We start from the raw sequence: 19,373 nt of genomic DNA on the forward strand, positions 1-19,373 counted from the left end.
AGCATTCACCACTAAGGATGTATTTCTTGTTGGGATGCAGGGTGCCATTAGCGGTATCTCGGAGACATCATGGATGAATGAGATGGAGAAAGACATAGTCCTGAAGGAGATTAAACGTTTTATCGTTGAGGGTTGGCCAAGGGAGTCCAGTTTACGTGGTGAATGTGTTGCATTTTCCAAAATTAAAGATGAATTGTGTATAGTCAATGATATTATCCTAAGGGGCGACAGGATCGTTCCCCCTGTGGGCTTAAGAAAAGTTATTGCTGAGAGAAGCCACTTAGGACATGGTGGTATGTCTAGTTCGAAGAGAAGGGTCAAGGAGTGGTTTTGGTGGCCAGGGTTAGATTCTATGGTGGACCGACTAGTAAGAGATTGCAAGGTCTGTTGTACTAGCGATAAAGTAGTTTAACCATTACATGTACCATTAACCATGGTTGAATTACCTGAGTATCCGTGGCAAAAAGTAGCTATTGATTTTATGGGGCCATTTTCTGCTTTATCATCTACGGAATGTTATGCCATTGTACTAGTGGATTATTATTCTAAATGGCCCGAGGTAAGGATGGTAAGTGGGATGTCATCGGATGTGGTTATTGAGTTTTTAGAGGACGTATTTTCTAGAGAGGGTGTTCCTGAAATATTAGTTTCTGACAATGGTCCCCAATTTGTGTCACAGAAGATGGAAGAATTTTTACATGTGATGGGTATCAAACATGTTAGATCTTCATTATATCACCCAGAAGGCAACGGCCAAGTTGAACGCTTCAACAGAGTGGTCAAGGAAGCAATTGAGTTGGCTTTAAGTGCAGGGTTGCCTTGGAGGAAAGCCTTGCAAGAAAGACTGACTGCTTATCGTGTTACCCCCCATTCAGCTACAGGGAGAACGCCCTTCGAGATCTTGAGGGGCAGGAAACCCTTCTCTGGGTTGGTGCCTTGGTGGTTGAGGAAAAGGAATGATAAAATGCAATGCGACACTGGAAATATTGATAAAGAAATCAGAACCGAGGTTAAGAAATATCAAGATCGCAACCAGCGGTACCATGGTAATAAACCAGCTTGGCCTTTAGTACGGATTGGTCAGTTGGTCAGGGTGAAGAACCCCAGGAAAGTGTTGAAGGGTGAAAGTGTATGGTCCAAACCTTTAAAAGTGGTTAAGGTTTTTGGTAGTGCTGTTGAATTAGAAGATGGTAAAAGATGGAATTTTCGTCAATTGAGTTTTTGTAATGAGAGGGGTGGTGTGGCTGGTGCACATCATGATCGTGGATCTTGTAGTGGTTATTTTCTGGGTGATGATTTTGGTTTTGCAAAAGATTTGGAGTTATCTGGTGATGCAAACAGTGGTGGTACTGGTAGTTGTAGTACTGATTGTGATCCTGGTGATGGTGTTGAGGACGTTGGTGATGTTAGGCCTGCTTCTTCTCATTCCGGCGTTGATGATGGGTGTCTCCGACGTAGTGATAGAGTAAGGAAGTTGCCTGCCCGGTTTGCTGATTATAGATTAGGTTGATTCTGTGTGGGTGCTTAGATTCTCTGAGGAGGAGGGTGTGTGGTATCGTGTTGGTGTTGCGCGCGTGTGTGTCTCGTGTTGTGTGCGTGTGTGTGTCTGTATGCGCGTGTGTGCATGTGCTCGTGTGGAATGCGTGGAATGTATGCAAGGGCGAATGCTGGGGAGTCAGTTACTGGAAGGGAGGACGGAGGACGTACTATCGTGTTGTTGCTGTACTGCTATTACTTATATGTTAATAAAGATCTACTGAAGAACCTGCATGCCTGCGGAACCTTCTTACAATACACACGTCATCCATACTGATAGATAGTAGAGTTTAAAAGTACTTGGGGGCATATTAGCAAGTCCCCAGCGCCACCAGTATGTCACTTTTTGTGACGTACTGGTGGCACGTACTGGTGGCACAGGGGGCTCCTCCATATTTACAAGGACAGGAAAAGCCAGGCTGTGTGACCTTTTCCCCTCCTTGTATATACGGTCCCTTCACACGCAGCACTGTGCATTGAAAGGGCGTTCCATGGGTGTTGCTGTGGGTGTTTCCATGCAACACCCATGGAACAAGACACATCTCAAGATTTACGAGTAATTGTAAATCTGGAGATGCGTCTGTATGCTACACCACCCTAGAGGTGGCGTAGCGAGACGCAACAAGGAGAAATGTTTTCATTTCTCGCTTTCCCTCTTTCAATGCGTCCTGCATTCTACGGCATGCATTGAAAGAGGAAAACGCCTTTGGTGATTGTTTGGTGCCCCTTCCTGCACAAAACAATCTGCCCATGGCGCAGGCATCCTTGCACCATGATGCAAGTGTGCCTGTGCCAGCGCTTGGCATCTGTTTGTGCGCCAGCACAGGGGAGAGCACAGGAATGTGACATATTCCTGTAAATATGTTGCATTTCTGTGCTCTGAAAGTGCTGCAGCGTGGCGCAGCCAAAGAGCTTGCGGTGCCACGCTGCAGCACTTTCTTGTAGATCTGCCCCTTGGTCTGGAGAAGCACAAACTCAGGGCCTCATTTACTAGGCTCCTTGCGCCATCGGGATGTCACGTTTTGTGACGTTCCGTGGCGCAGAAGCCTGCATGATATTCATCAGGCAGCACTAAGCCACTTTTTTTGGCTCAATGCTGCCTGATAAATATCAGCCCCTTTAACGCAGTGTTCTGCGTTAAAGGGGCTGCAATGGGTGTTGCTGGGGGCGTTCCCAGTAACATTCAAGGCCTTTTGACACTGCCCCAGATTTACGAGAAATCGTGAATCTGAGGCAGTGCCAAAAGCTTACGCCTCCCAAGGGTAGGCAGAGGGGAGGCGCAACAGGGAGAAATATCTTTATTTCTCCTCTTTTTTCCTTTTTGTATGTGTGGTAAATTCTGCAGCACACATAGAAAGAGGAAAAGCCCTTTGTGAGAATTATTGTACAGAAAGGTTTCCCTTCCGGTACAAATATAATCATCCCTGCAAGGCCGGCACCCTTGCACCATGGTGCAAAGGTGTCTGCGCTGGGGATGTACCATGTTACAACGCATACCGTTACAACTACCTACTATTACAACGCGACCATTACAACGCATACCATTACAACGCATAGCGCTTTGAGGTGCTGGATAGTGGTAAGTATAATTTACTATTCTAACTCCAGTCCCCGTGGACCCTAGGGAAGGTGTTGGATAGTAAATTATACTTATTCCCTATCCTAGAGCGCCCCCCCAGCGCAATGCGTTGTAATGGTATGCGTTGTAAAAGTCGCGTTGTAATGTTAGTGCGGAGTAACAAATGCGTTGTAACAGGTGTATACCCTGCGCTGGCGCAGGCAGCCCATTGTGCCCCGGCGCACAGTAAAAGGACAGGAATGCGCCGTATCTTATGGATACGGCGCATTCCTGCCCTTTTCTTTTGCCGTAGGGAAGCGCTGCAACAAGGCCTGCGGCGCTGCCCAACGGCAAAACCTCATAAATGAGGCCCTGAGAATTTAAAACCTTCCACCATGGGTGGGGTTTATATTTAGTAATAAGAATCTTTTTTTTTGGTTTTTTTTGCCAAAATGAACCCTTTTTGAAACATTATAATAATTGAAAGCCTGGGGGAAAAGTCATAACGCTCTAATCTCTACCGTGCAGTTTGCATGCAGCTCTTTGATGACAATTGTTCGCTCACTTTTCAGGATTTTAACATATACACTGCTAGTAACAAAAGGATCTATCTGACAAAAGCAGTGACCTAGTTACATTATATATACTTTGTGATCTTCATGATACACGTTCTTTGCAGCAGGCATATTAACCCTCTGCGCTACATTATGATGAGTCAAAACTCCCATTAGACAAACCTCCAATCCGACTCCACGAAGAACATTAATCACTGGAGTTATCTTGACATTTTTATTGCTGTCTGGAAATTGCTGGAAGCAAGAAACGCTGCAGCAGGTCCCTTTAAAACTATAATATACCTGCAAACACGGCGCCCCTGAAGTCAAAACCCGGTGCAGCGGCACGAGTCGCACCCCCTAGAGCCGACCCTGACTGAGAGTCAAGTGTTGAAGTGGTACTTAGCTCAGTTACTCAGAGCCCAGAGTACTCCGCGTCCTGGATATCAGGTGTTAAAGGCCTCACCCAGCATGGTGCGGTCAGTAACTCATGCTTTCCCCGTTGCCCTCGGAATAGGGTTCTGGCACCATGCATAAAGGACTATTTTACATCCTGTGGTGCGCTGAATTCTCTCTCTGATTTATTGTATACATCATCAGGCTTTTTGTTTTTCCCCCATAATTGTAGACTTTTCTTTAATGTTTAAGTAGGGGCTCTAATGCAAGCCTGGCCTTTTGTCTTTGCTAATGCTTGTTATATTTTTTGATGGTTTTGAGGGACTCTCAGTGTGTGCTATATCTGGTGCATGTCCGCACCCAGTGCTAGGCAGGGACTCTCAGTATGTGCTATATCTGGTGTATGTCCGCTCCCAGGGCCGGCCAGGGACTCTTAATATGTGATATATCAAGTGTTTGGCTTCCCGGGGCTGGTCAGAGACTCTGGGCCTCATTTCCAAGGCCCCTGTGCTGCGGGAACGTCACTCTCAGTGAGGGTCTTGCGGTGCAGACTAAGGGCCATATCTCCAAGACCACATAAGCCCACCCTGTGTGGTATTATATGGCCTTGTAGATATGGACTGAGGCGACGCAGCGCATGTCGCTGCGTTGCATCACCCTGAGAGAGGGCGGCGTGCCATGGGTGTTACTGTGTCTGTTCCCATGTAACATCCATGATATGTGACACACTCCCAGATTCATGAGATCTCGTAAACCTGAGAATGCGTCAAAAGCCGAGGTCTCTCCTGGGAGCCGTAAGGGAGGCGCATCAAGAAGAAATACCTTTATTTGCGTTTGTTTTTCCCTTTTCTATATATTTGCTGCATTCTACAGCACACATCCAAAGTGGGATAAGCCTCTCATGATTGTTTTTGTGCAGGAAGTTGTCCTTTCCTGTACAAAAACAATCATCCCTGTGATGGTGCCTGCGTTGGTGCATGGCAGCCCAATGTGCACCAGTGCAGATCAAAAGGACAACAATGCACAGTGGCTAATAGATACTATGCATTCCTGCCTTTTTCTTTTGCCGTGGGACAGCACAGCAAGAAGGCTTGCGTCACTGCCTTACGGCAAAATCTTGTAAATGAGGCCCTCAGCCTGACAGGTTCGACCCTCCTTGTGTGCGCCATGAGTAACCTTTAATGATCATACACTCCAATCAAACTAGTAGGAATGTTAATGACCCTACTTTAAATACAGAATTACAACCTCCGGTCATGCATTCCCTCTCTGTATTTCCTCCTATTCAGATTGAGGAAGTACTAGCACTCATCTCCCAGATAAAGAGTGGCTGCCCGATGGACATTGTCCCTGCACCGATTATACCCATTCTGGCAACGGATCTGGGTCCTACTATCCAGAGGTTGATTAACCTTTCGCTGAGCACAGGACAGGTCCCGAAAAGATGGAAGAAGGCTCTAGTCAAACCGCTCAGGAAAAACACAGCAATTCCCTGGAATGAGCTAGCCAACCTCAGACCCATATCTCTGCTCCCGTTTCTGGGCAAAATTACTGAAAAATACGTAAACAGAAACTTGTCCGAGTACATTGAATCCGCAGGAGTGCTGGACCAATCACAGTCGGGTTTCAGGCCTCGACACAGTACCGAGACCGCCTTGATGTCAGTCGCAGACGATCTTCACATGTACCAGGATAGGGGCCTCTCCGCTATCCTGGTGCTGTTGGATCTGTCTGCGGCGTTTGACACCGTATCTCATTCCATCCTTAATGCTAGACTGGCCAACATCGGCCTGAAGCACGAAGCTCTGGCGTGGTTAAGGAGTTTTCTAGCAAACCGCACCCAGCAAGTAACCATGGGTACGTATCGGTCAGAGGAAGTTGAAATCTCCAAGGGGGTGCCACAGGGCTCATGCTTGAGCCCCACGCTTTTTAACATATATGTGGCACCCCTGGCTAACATCATGAGAACTTACGGATTCATCCCGATATCTTACGCGGATGATACGCAACTCCTCTTCCCCTTTAAGATCTTTACCCCCGAGGTGAGGAACTCCTTCTCCCAGGGCATGAAAGCAGTAGCCCGCTGGATGTCTTCCAATTACTTGCAATGCAATGTTGGGAAGACAGAAGTCATGTTGTTTGGTGAGGCAAAACTACTTTGGACTCCAGACTGGTGGCCACAAGACCTTGGACCAGTACCTAAACCCAAACTAATAGTTAAGAACTTGGGAGTCAGACTAGATCAAGAACTTACTCTCAAACAACATGGCAACCAGGTGGTGGGAGCCTGCTTCCATGTGATTGGCATGCTGCGTAAAATCTTACCCTTACTACCAGACACAGCCAGGAAGACACTGGTACAGGCGCTAGTCCTAAGTCAATTGGACTATTGCAATGGCCTGCTCCTGTCTGTCAACGAGGGAGTCACAAAAAGACTTCAGTTGGTCCAGAACACGGCTGCCCGCTTGGTTCTGAACGCTCCTCCACGTACGCCTTCCAAACCTCTGCTGACAAAGTTACATTGGTTATCTGTCAAACAGAGGGCCAAGTTTAAAGTATGTTGTACCATACATAAAATCATTAACGGGATGGGCCCTGCATACCTGGCCACCAAATTCATCCCTTACATACCCTCCCGGACTCTCAGGTCAAGTGAACAAGGCCTTCTGTGTGTACCTAGAGCAAAGAAGGCCAGACTTGGAGCTAAAGCTCTTTCTGTAGCAGGACCCTCCCTTTGGAATAGTCTCCCTATATCTCTCAGGTTATGTGCAGAACACTTCCCTTTTAGAAAGATGTTGAAGACCTTCTTATTCCAACACTAGACTAGAATAGCTGCACATATAGTTCTTCCCCTAAACCTATGTGGTAGGAGCCAAAGGCGCGGAGATACTCCTTTGGGAGTCGAAGCCAGCGCGATACAAACCTGTAAATAAAATAAATAAATAAATAAATAAAGTGTTTGTCAAAGAGAGACACTGACTATTTGTTCCAAGCTCTTAGGGCCTGAATCACAAAGATAATCTTATACTATTATCTAAGTGTACTATTTTTTTGATATTCACAAACTATGAGTTTCTTTTTACTAATAGTTAATATATGATTGCAGAGAGGTCAGCCCGCAACCAGGGTTCAATTCCCGGCTCGGCGGGCTCTTGAGTCCATGGACTCGACAATTCTCGCTCCGGTGCCTACTCGATTCACGAGTTCACACTCTGCGACTCTGGGCAATAGCTTGCTTAATATCCACAACGGCCCCTCGCGGCGGGATGCCTGACTTTCACCTTGCGGATACCCTGCTGGGGTATCTCACAGGGGAATACCAGGACGGGTTCCCTAAGCAAGCGCCTTGATGCCTTCGGGTGATACGTGCGCTATATAAATCGCAATACATACATACATACAAACATGGCTGTTGGGTGGCGAACTCCGGGCATGCAAGAAAGGCTTCAGCTTGGTATAACCAGGTATACCGAGCCCAGCTAGCGACTATAAGCATGAGTCGAGCCCAGTCAGTGACTCTCATTGTGTGGCAACACTGGACAGTGACTATAAGCATCATTCAAGCCCAGTCAAAGACACTGAGCAGGCGGTAACACCAGACAGTGACTATAAGTGTGTGTACCAAGCAAGTATGGCCAGTGCAGGTAGGACCGGTGAGGCGCAGGGGTAGGGCACGGGCGCAGCAGGCAGGGGAAAGTCGACGGACAGAATAGGAAAAATGTCATTAAAAAAACACTAAGCTTGCGCTTGCCGCATCACTGAGGTGAGTGGAAGGTAAGTGGTTTATTTATTTTTTAATTTAAATTTCCCTATTCCGTTGTTTGTGACTCTCAAGCCCCTTTTGTCTTACCTGTACCAACCGCGCCTGGTACCAAGCCCCATCAGTAACACTCAGCATGTGGCAACACTGGACAGTGACTATAAGCATGAGTCAAGTCCCGTCAGTGACTCTCAGGGTGTGGCAACACTGGACAGTGACTATAAGCATGAGTCAAGTCCCGTCAGTGACTCTCAGGGTGTGGCAACACTGGACAGTGACTATAAGCATGAGTCAAGCCCCGTCAGTGACTCTCAGGGTGTGGCAACACTGGACAGAGACTATAAGCATGAGTCAAGTCCCGTCAGTGACTCTCAGGGTGTGGCAACACTGGAGAGTGACTATAAGCATGAGTCAAGTCCCGTCAGTGACTCCCAGGGTGTGGCAACACTGGACAGTGACTATAAGCATGAGTCAAGTCCCGTCAGTGACTCTTAGCGTGTGGAAACACTGGACAGTGACTATAAGCATGAGTCAAGTCCCGTCAGTGACTCTCAGGGTGTGGCAACACTGGACAGTGACTATAAGCATGAGTCAAGTCCCGTCAGTGACTCTTAGCGTGTGGAAACACTGGACAGTGACTATAAGCATGAGTCAAGTCCTATCAGTGACTCTTTGCATGGGGTAGCACTGGACAGTGACTATAAGCGTGCGTACCAAGCGGACTGTGCAGGTAAGACCGGTGGGGCTGTGGGGCACTGGGGAGAAGCACGGGTGGAGTGGGGCAGAGAGGACTCGACAGACGTCAGAATAGGGAAAATTAAATTTAAAAAAAAAGAAAACCACTTACCTTGCTCGGCAATGAGGCGAGCACAAGGTAAGTGGTTTTATTTATTTTTTAATTTGATTTTCCCCTTGTTTGTGACTCTCAAGCCCGACTGGTCTTACCTGTACCAACCGCACCTGGTACCAAGCCCCATCAGTAACACACAGCATGTGGCAACACTGGACAGCGACTATAAGTGTATACCGAGCCCAGTCATTGACTCTCAGCTCGTGGTAACACTGGACAATGACTATAAGCAAGAGTCAAGCCCCGTCAGTGACTCTGAGGGTGTGGCAACACTGGACAGTGACTATAAGAATGACCCTCTCATAGTGTGTAAGGATTACCACCATAGGAAATGTGGCCGTCTAGGTGCAGCATGACCCTCTCGTAGTGGGTAGGGATTACCATCATAGGAAGTGTGACCGTCTAGGTGCAGCATGACCATCTCGTAGTGTGTAAGGATTACCGCCGTAGGAACTGTGGCCGTCTAGGTGCAGCATGACCCTCTCATACTGTGTAAGGATTACTGCGATAGGAAGGTGTGGCCCTACCAGGTCGGATGATATTTACTCCAAGGTGTAGTGTGACTCTCTCATATTGTGTACTGACTACTACAATAGGACGTGTGGACTTATCAGACCATATGATAATTTCATCCAGCTTCTGCCTGACTCTCTCATTCTGTGCAAGGATTCCCGCCGGTGAAGGTGTGACCCTATCAGACCAAATGATAATTACCCCTAGGTGCAGCATGTGTGTCTCTCATACTGCATAAACATTACCACCTAGGGAAGTGTAATCCTACAAGGCTGTATGATAATTACTCCTAGGTGCAGCGTGGCTCTCTCTCATACTCTAGAATGATTACTGCCATAGGAAGTGTGGCCCTGCCAGTCCATATGATAAATACCCATAGTTGCTGCACGGCTCTCTCATACTCTATAAGGATTACAGCAATAGAAAGGTGTGGTCCTGCCAGGTACTATGATATTTACTCCAAGATGCAATGCGACTCTCTCATATTGTTTAAGGATTGCTAAAGTAGGGTGTGTGGCCATATCAGACCATGTGATATTTACCCACTGGTGCTGCCTGACTCTCTCTTTCTGTGTAAGGATTACCACCGTAAGAAGTATGACCCTGCCAGACAGTAAGCTCAATACCCCTAAGTGCACTATGACTCTCTGATACTGTGTAAGGACGACCGCCGGTGAAAGTGTGGCTCTGCCAGAGAGTAAGCTCAATACCCCTAAGTGCAGTGTGACTCTCTCATTCTGTGTAAGGATTACCACAGTAAGAAGTGTGACCCCGTCAGACAGTAAGCTCAATACCCATAAGTGCAGTGTGACTCTCTCATTCTGTGTAAGGACGACTGCCGGTGAAAGTGTGCCCCTGCCAGAGAGTAAGCTCAATACCCCTAAGTGTAGCGTGACTCTCTCATTCTGTGTAAGGACGACTGCCGGTGAAAGTGTGCCCCTGCCAGACCATATGATAATTACCCCTAGGTGCAGCGTGTGTGTCTCTCGTACTGCATGAGCATTACCGCTTAGGGAAGTGTAATCCTACAAGGCTGTATGATAATTACTCCTAGGTACAGCGTGAGTCTCTCTCATACTCTAGAATGATTACCCGCATTGGAAGTGTCCCCTGCCAGGCAGTGGGGTACTACCCCTAGGTGCCGAATAATTCTCTTGCACTGTGTGAGGATTACCTTGGCAGGAAGGTTGGCCATGCCAGTCTGTTACTGTGTCATACTCTGTACAGATTACCGCTCTCGGAAGTGTGACCCTCTAGGTGCAGCGTGTCTGTGTCATGCTGTGCAAGTATTACTGCTGTGAGAGGTGTCACCCTCTAGGCGCAGCGTGTCTGTGTCATACTGTGCAAGTATTACCGCTGTAGGAAGTGTGACCCTCTAGGTGCAGCGTGGCTGTGTCATACTGTGCAAGGATTACTGCTCTAGGAAGTGTGACCCTCTAGGTGAAGTGTGGCTATGTCATACTGTGCAAGTATTACTGCTGTAGGAAGTGTGACCCTCTAGGTGCAGCTGGCTGTGTCATACTGTTTAAGGATTACCGCTGTGGCAAGTGTGACCCTCTAGGTGGAACAATACTGTGTCATACTCTGTACGGATTACCGCTGTAGGAAGTGTGACCTTCTAGGTGCAGCGTGCCTGTGTCATACTGTGCAAAGATTACCGCTGTGGCAAGTGTGACCTTCTAGATGCCGCGTTGCTGTGTCAGACTGTGCAAGGATTACCGCTCTAGGAAGTGTGACCCTCTAGGTGAAGTGTGGCTGTGTCATACTGTGCAAGTATTACTGCTGTAGGAAGTGGGACCCTCTAGGTGCAGCGTGGCTGTGTCATACCGTTTAAGCATTACCGCTGTGGCAAGTGTGACCCTCTAGATGCTGTGTTCCTGTGTCATACTATGTAAGGGTTACCGCTCTAAGAAGTATTTCCTGCCAGATGGTATGATAACCACCTCTAGCTGGAAGCTGACCCCATCATACTGTATCACAATACCTTCTCGAAGGACGGCCTTGACAGACTGGATCAGAATTACCTGTGGGCGCAGGTTCACCCCTCCTCTGGGCACTGGTTGACGCCATTTGATCCTCAACAAACCCACAGGACTCTCTGAAGTGAAGAGCATGAAGATAGGTGGTTTGTACCTAATACAGACACAGAAAATGGCCTAGAAAGTGCTGATGCAGCTGGACACACTGCACACAGTAGAGGAGGGAGGGAGGTGCTAATGATCAGATACAATCTTGTTGCTGCTGCAGTTTGTGTGAGATGGAGAGATGCTCAGAGTCAAGATAACAGTTTTTTTTAAACAAGAGGAACCAGGGGCTTTTTAACATGTCCTGCATACAGACTTCTAAGCAATATATTAGAAAAAGGGGGGTATGCAGTTCCTAGAAGCGAGGGAAGGTTCAGGTCTTTCTAAAAAAGTGCCCTCACACACCCCGAAGGATGTCATGCTTCATCATTGGGCCTGCTCCTCGTCGGGCCGGTACTGCAATGCCCGAAGGGCACCCACAAAGGGGCTCTTTGGTAGAGATCTTTTGTTGATGAGGCCATATTGTGAGTACGGGTGTGTAGGCTGGATAGTGCAGTGAGTGTGAAGATTAAAATAGGTCTAGAGCAACCCTTTCTGATACTTTTATTCCTAGGGGGCACTAGCCTAACTAAAAGTTGTTAGCCCAGGCTGGATGTAATGATCCTACAGGGCTTGTATGGTGCATATGGTAGACATGCTTCATGCCAGTAGTAGCCCCTGACGGGTCTGGTGGCAATTCATCAGGTCCATATTTGAGGAATTCATTATTATACTCTAGCACTTCCGCAATGCTGGGTCGAAGATTCGTGTGATGTGATGGTCACCAGCTTTGCAGTTGGGAAACCGGGTCCAATTTGGCCCATTAATCTGAGACCTGTAAAACAAGGGAGGGTAAAAGGAAATAAAAATAAGAACAACCGTAGATCTAGTTAAGGAGATTCTTATACAAAGGTCATAATGATGTAATTGCATTCTGAGCGATTGGGAGTGTGTTTCGCCAAGGTGAGCAAGACAGCAAGTGTCTAGTTATCAAAGTGCCTATGACGCATGAATAATTACTAACATTCGCACAATGCCTATGCAAATGACTAAACATTCGTTATTAGGAAGTTTATTTTGTTTGTCCTTTATTATACCAGTGTCGGATCCAGTATGATTTGACCGCACGGGTGCTATGGGTCGTTGGTGTCACCATAGTGCGGAGGTCCATACTCAAATTGGTGGACTTTCCCTTGGGTAAAACATGCCACTACATAGTGGCAATTCGTCGGGATTGTGCAGGAAACATACAAACAAATGTAACAAAAACATACAATTATGTAATAACTCACCCAGAGTTAGAATATCGTCAGTGTGTGCCTTAGTATAGGAGTTAAAACATGTGCAGTAACCAGATAACTAGGTTATTCCTATATGGGTACACACATAGGGCCTCATTTATGAGAAATGACTCATCGCTGCGTGAAAGCAGCGATGCGTCACTTCTCAGTGCGCATTCCCTGCGACATTCCTGATGCGTCATATTTAATGTATGACGCATCATGTCGCAAGGAGTTACAGATACGTCAGTATTTCTGACGTATCTGTAAGCGCAAAAGTGACGCATTGCTGGAGTGTGTCACAAAAGTGACGCAACTCCAGCAATGCATCCTTTCACATGGGGAAAGCCCCATGTGAAAGGGCCTGCGTCAGTCTTACGCCTGCTGTGAGGCAGGCGCAGGATTTTGAGGCAACGGTGTCCTAAAAGTGACGCAGTGAAATCGATGAGATTTCACTGCGTCACTTCTACGACACTTCCTTGCGTCAAAACGCCCCCCCTTGCATACATTATACCTGGCGCAGGTATAATGTGGCGCAGGGGTTTACAAAGTGACGCATCTACCTAGATGTGTCACTTTGTAAATATGACGCAACAAGGCTCATTTTTTACGCCACTGGTGCGTCACAAAAAGTGACGCACCAGAGGCGTAAAAGTGACGCAAGGGCTCATAAATGAGGGTAATAGAGTAGCCCAACTATGGGCATGGTGGTAATCCATTCATCATGGTAATCATAACAAAAGTAGCAAAAAGCGCGTAATTGCACCCCGGTACAGAGCGCAATATAGACTTATGGACTCATTCCTAGAAAAGTAGGTCTGAGCTGACGGGGGCGTGTGACAGAGCACTTTGTTGCTCTGCCCTGTAACAGAATTGAATACGCAGAGCGTATGATCATTACTAGTGGTGCAGCGTATTTCTTACCAGTAAAGTTGATTGCGGTCAAGGGGCTTGTCCGGAAAAAACAGGTATACTCACAAAGGGTGTCACGGCAACTAGCTCTGATCCAACCCTGGCTCTAGTCCCCGTAAGGAATACTTCAGGGGACATGGTTTATATAGTGTTACTTGTTCTGACGCTCGTGCATGATGGTACTAGACCATTAACTGCTTCAGCCATCTTGGTAAAAGGATAATATTGATACCTCCAAAATGGACAGAGCTTATATACAGCGACGCACGCCAGGACTCGTTAAAATATATTAGTAAGCTAAATTATAAGTTGCTCCTGAAGACATGCTTATGTGGAAAACCAGATGTTTGGCTTGCAAAGACAGCATAGTGATTGCACCTGTGCAGATCTAGAACTAGGACATGCTATTAACGCATCTGTTCTCAGCCTCAATGGAGCTAAGTATTCTTAGGTCAGAAAATGACCAGAAATGGCTGGTATAATTACATATTAGGGCCACTTTTTCCACCCCTTGTATTTAATCTATTCGCCCTGCTTAGGAGTGGGAGGATTGTGTGTAGGTGAGACAGGTGGCATAATAATATCAGCAAGCACGTGATGTGCGTGGTGTGCGTGCAATGCCAAATGCTAAGGCAGTGTGTTGGATGCGGAGGTCCTTCCCGCACCGCTGTAACCACGTGCGAGACTCGGCCCCCTCGTTTCAACATTAGGCTAAGTAAGGACACTGTCTGAGGGTAAACAACCATCACAACGCAACTTTTACATCGCACTACGGTTACAACGCAGTCATCACATCGCAACATCCCTTACATCGCATGCCATTACAACGCAACCATTACATTGCATGACACTACAACACATACCATTACAATGCATGTCATTACAACGCAGTCATTACATTGCATACCATTACAATGCATATCATTACAACGCATAATACCCTTACACCATCCAACTTTTTCCCCTACTGTTGCACCCCCTGGAGTTAGAATAGTAATTTTTACCCCTATACTATACATTACTTACCATAAATGCAAAGTATTGGTATAGATTGTAAAGGTAGTATGCGATGTAATGGAATGCGTTGTAAAGGTAGTTTCTTAAAATGTAGTAAAGGATGTTGCGATGTGAAAAATGAGTTGTAAAGGCATGCTGTCAGGTTCTGAAACCCGGTTAACTGCGCCTGCCTAGTGTTGGTACTACATGTCCCAGAAGTCTTGGCGGCATGGAGGCGGGAACTATATATTCACTCTGAACCCGGAGGTCGGGTTGTATTGGATTTTGTGTATCCTGGATTCGATAACGGAGCGGCTGCCCGTTAGTTTTGTAGGAACCGTGGTGCTTCGCTGAGTTAATCGCGAAGACACAGACTTCTGTTTGCTGTGACCCTTTTCGGGGTCGGAATCCGATACTGCCGTTGAGGAGGAGCGAGTTGGCGGACTTGCTTCCGGTGTGCTGTGATGCTTCGCATTGTTTGCTATTCGCGAAGACATAGCCACCTTCTGAACGGGCTTCGAGATCTGAGAAGCGCGTTGGCTGATACGCTTAAGTGGCGCTGTGGGGCTTTGCTGAATTAGTCGCGAAGACACCGACGCCAGCTTTCATCCCGTACTCTGGGAGGAATCGTTGTGGGGGAGTTGTCCCGAGGAGGAGTGTTTCGGTGTCTAAAGAGGAGTCTGCTCTCTACCTCCAGAGGAGCCCAGCACGCTGTTGACTCCGGAGGTGTTGGCGGTAGGCGATTATGCTCAGCTCTCCTAGGAGCCTCCTTGATTTCTTTTTCCTAGTTTTATCTTCATTTCCGGGCTCTGGTGCTATACCCTGGGATACTTGTCCTCGCTTCTGTGACTTAACAGAAGAATGGGTGTGGTGCTATATCGATTGTTTGCCAAGAGGACTTGATTAGGGCGCTACCTTATGGTTTCCATAGTGCCTTCGTGGTGTGTGTTACTGGTAGGTACAAGGAAGGGATCTAAGGACTGAGAGGCACTTGACAGGAGATATACGGGGAGTAATGTTATGCTTGTGTTTTTGTAGGAGACTCTCAGGGGCTTCACGCAGGAGGAGAGCGTCAGGTGACGGGAGCAAGGTACGGGTAAACGGAAGTAAAAGAATACTAAGGATAGAGAGGTGTCCTAGAGTACTTATAACGGGTTCTCCTTTGTTTTCCAGATTGGCACCTCCCAGGCCGCACCATCCCGGCCATTTACATTTTCCCTCGCTAGCCCGCCTCTAAGCTTTGGGTGCTTGATTGAACCAAGCTTGGGGAGGTCTGGAGGTGGACCCTTTGAGCATCGCCCGGATCCCGAAGAGCATTGAGGTCCTTGACACATGCGTTGTAAAATTATGTGTTGTATCATCATACAACCCTGTCTGAGATAGCCCTGCTCACCCCCTTAGTAGCTTTGCACAAGCAGCCAGGCCTATCTACAAGGCACAAGTGTACAGTACGTGCAACCACACTCACAGCAGCCCAATGATGACACCACGAATGGACTCCACACGAGTTTCATGAAACGAATATAAACTTTATATAGAAAGATATACGATATGACCACACAATACTAAAACCAACATACAATAATGGGTAGTATTACTTCCGGTGGATTGGTAGGTTCCAACCACCGGTTCTAACCAACAGGTAAGCTGACTTCTAACCTTTTCCAAAAGGTTAGTCTCGTCGTTTTGCTAAAATCACTCATGTTGCAAAATGAAAGAAATACTGCAATGCGTAACAATAGGTTCCTGTACTGTGCAACAGAGAAATAATGCAATGCGTAGCATCACAGTTATATACTTTGAAATAAAAGGAATTATGCAATGTGTATCACAACCGGCATGCCCTGCAGTGAAGAAATAAAACAATGCGACATGCGGCAATCATGTACAGTGCAATGAAGAATAATGCAATGCGTGTCTCTACCAGCATGCCTTGTGCAATGAGGGAAATAAAGCAATGCGTCACGCTGCAATCATGTACTCTGCAATAGGATAATAACGCAGTGCGTAGCGCACCAACCATCTAGTTCAATAATGTCAGGCGTCATACGACAGGTCGATAGTTCATCAGCAGCAATAATGCAATGTAGAATATGACCGCTTAGGTACTTTGTTAACCGTTGCCCCCAACACAGATCAATGATGACACAAAGGTTCCGCTACTCACTCCGGCCACAGTAATGCCCCTCCTTGGGCCAGCATGGGCCTATATCCGAACTGAAGCAAAAGGCTCTAGCTGCTTACAGAAGCGAGAGGCCGAGGGATTGTCCCTCCGAGCCCACACCCCACCCCAGGTGTTGATCCACATTACCTGGGGGGGGGGGGGGCGCGACCCCGTGCTCCTCTCCTCCTTCAGCGACTTGGGACTTGAGCCAGAACTCCGTCAATGGGCACTGCGAGCTCGGGCCGGTGGCTCAGCTCATCTGGGGCTGCCGGTCCGGGCAGCCTCTGTTTCGAAATATATCAGGCCGCCTCGAGGCGAAACACGTGCTGAACAATACCAACCCTTATAAGGACAGCATCACCTATGTCGCTACATTGACGATGTACTGGTGTTAAGGAAAGGTGGCCTAGATCTCATACCCACCTTTGTCTCCTGGGTCAGTGACTTGAATCCCTATCTCCGGTTCATGGCCAATACATCTGACAATACCAAGAACTACCATTCCTGGATCTAATAATCAGTCGTAACTCCAACAGATTGGAGACCAAAACTTTTAAGAAACGTACAGACAGTCACAGTTCCCTTCTATTCAGCAGCTTCCATCCAAAAGACCTCCGGGAAAACCTCTCCTATGGACAGTTCCTGCAGATTAGACACGACTGTAGCAATTTGGAGGATTTTACATCCGAATTAACCAACCATTTGGTTAAACAGCAATACCCAGTTACCAAATAAAACCTGCTCAGAAGAGAGCCCGCAATGCCAATAGAGAAGCACAACTTGAAACACACCCAAAGACCAAAACTGAGCATATTACATGTGTAACCACCTTCACACCCGAATCTAATTTGATCACATGCTCATGTCAGCTTCAATATGTAGGCATGACTACCCGTCCTGTAAAAACCAGCATCACCGAGGATAGGAGCAATATAAGATGCAAGAAGACGAACACAAAAATGTGTGCTCACTTTTCCGAACACAATCATACTACCAATGACCTACACTGGACCATACTGGAAGCCCACCCCCAAAAATCAAAAGAGGCCTTGTTTAGGAAAGAACAAAACTGGGCCTTTAAACTTTCTACACTTACCAGGGGTCTAAATTATGATATACCATGGGCGGAGTTGAACCAACCAGGATAACTATCAAATATATATCTGTGATGGGTCCTGTCCTTGTTATGATGTCCTCATATGCAATAATTGCAGTACCACTGCCTTAGCTTAATAAACACCAGATTTGGAATTGCACGCATACCACACACATCACATGCTTGCTCATATTACTATGCCACCTGTCTCACCTACACACAATCCACACACTTCTGAGCAAGGTGAATAGACTAAACACAAGGGGTGGAACGAGTGGCCCTAATACGTAATTATATCAGCCATTTCTGGTCATTTTCTGACAAAAGAATACTTAGCTCCGTTGAGGCTGAGAACAGCTGCATTGTTAGCAGGTCCTAGTTCTAGATCTGCACAGATGCAATCACCATGCTGTCTTTGCAAGCCAAACATCTGGTTTTCCACATGACCATGTCTTCAGGAGCAACTTATAATTTAGCTTACTACAATTTATTAACGAATTCCGGCGTACACGTACTTTGCCGTACATAAGCTCTGTCCATTTTGGAGATACCAATAATATCCACTACCAAGATGGCCGATACAGTTAATGATCCTACACTCGGCGTATTCAATTCTGTTACAGTGTAGAGCAACGAAGTGCTCCGTTACACGCCCGAGTCAGCTCAGACCTACTTTTCTAGGGGTAAGTCCACAAGTCTATATTGCGCTCTGTACCGGGAGCGATTACGCGCTTTTGGCTACTTTTTGTCATGATTACCACGATTAATAGATTACCACCACGCCCATAGTTGGGCTACTCTATGTGTGCACCCGTATAGGAATAACCTAGTTATCTGGTTACTGCACATGGTTGAACCCCTATACTAAGGCACACACTGACGATATTCTAACTCCGGGTGATTTATTACGTATTTTTATGTTTTTGTTATGTTTGTTTGTATTTTTCCTGCACAATCCTGACGTATTGTCAATATGTAATGACATGTTTTACGCAAGGGAAAGTCCACCAATTTGAATATTGGATCCCACGCTGGTTTAATAAAGGAAAAACAAAATAAACTTCCTAATGACAAATGTTTAGTCATTAGCCTAGGCACTGTGTGAATGTTAGTAATTATTCACACATTGAAGGACTTGGCCATTTGGCCAAAGTTCTCTGAAACCTTTTGCTTTTCCCCTGGACGGTTTTCCTGACATAGAGTAGCCAATTTAGGTGCTGTGGGTACTTTGCCCCTGCTGATCAGTGTCAAAGTACAAGTGTTCCCTGTTCAAGTTGTAATGGTAATTGGTTGGCCATGATTGGTACGCTTGCCTTACTAGTAAAGTCCCTAGTAATGTGCATTGTGTGTAACAGGGTTAGTAATGCAAAGGTGCACAGAGAAGGGAATTCAGGCCTTCAGTGTAGGGCCTGTACGCATTGTGCTAAGTTAGCATGTTGTCCTGATAAGTGCAACCACCTGTCAGGCCTTACATTCCCTTTTGCATACAAATGACACACCCCTGTGGTAGGACCAGGGTAACTCCTGTGGCAGGGTGCAGTGTAGGTAAAAGGCAGGACAAGTACTGAGGTTTGTACTATTTCCTGACAGTGAAAACACTCCATTTTCTTTTTCACTGGTGAAAGGCCATCCTGCCAATAGGACAGAATAGGACAGAATGGTGGAGGCTGGGTATTGTGTTTGTTAGCCTAGTTT

At 46.7% G+C, this 19,373-nt stretch overlaps 1 protein-coding gene across 1 annotated transcript in view; it reads right to left on the reverse strand.

Annotated features, from left to right (window-relative positions):
• Positions 1-11,261, reverse strand: part of LOC147725754 (von Willebrand factor A domain-containing protein 2-like) — a 233,632-nt gene extending 222,371 nt beyond the window's left edge. The window contains exon 1 of the mRNA XM_086964585.1: positions 11,192-11,261. Within this exon, the coding sequence (XP_086820711.1) occupies positions 11,192-11,237 (46 nt within the window). The 5' untranslated portion in view covers positions 11,238-11,261. The remainder of the gene's footprint in view (positions 1-11,191) is intronic.
• Between the last annotated feature and the right edge of the window lie 8,112 nt (positions 11,262-19,373).

This window comes from Lissotriton vulgaris, chromosome 3_2 (genome assembly GCF_964263255.1).
Source record: "Lissotriton vulgaris chromosome 3_2, aLisVul1.2, whole genome shotgun sequence".
NCBI lineage: Eukaryota > Metazoa > Chordata > Amphibia > Caudata > Salamandridae > Lissotriton > Lissotriton vulgaris.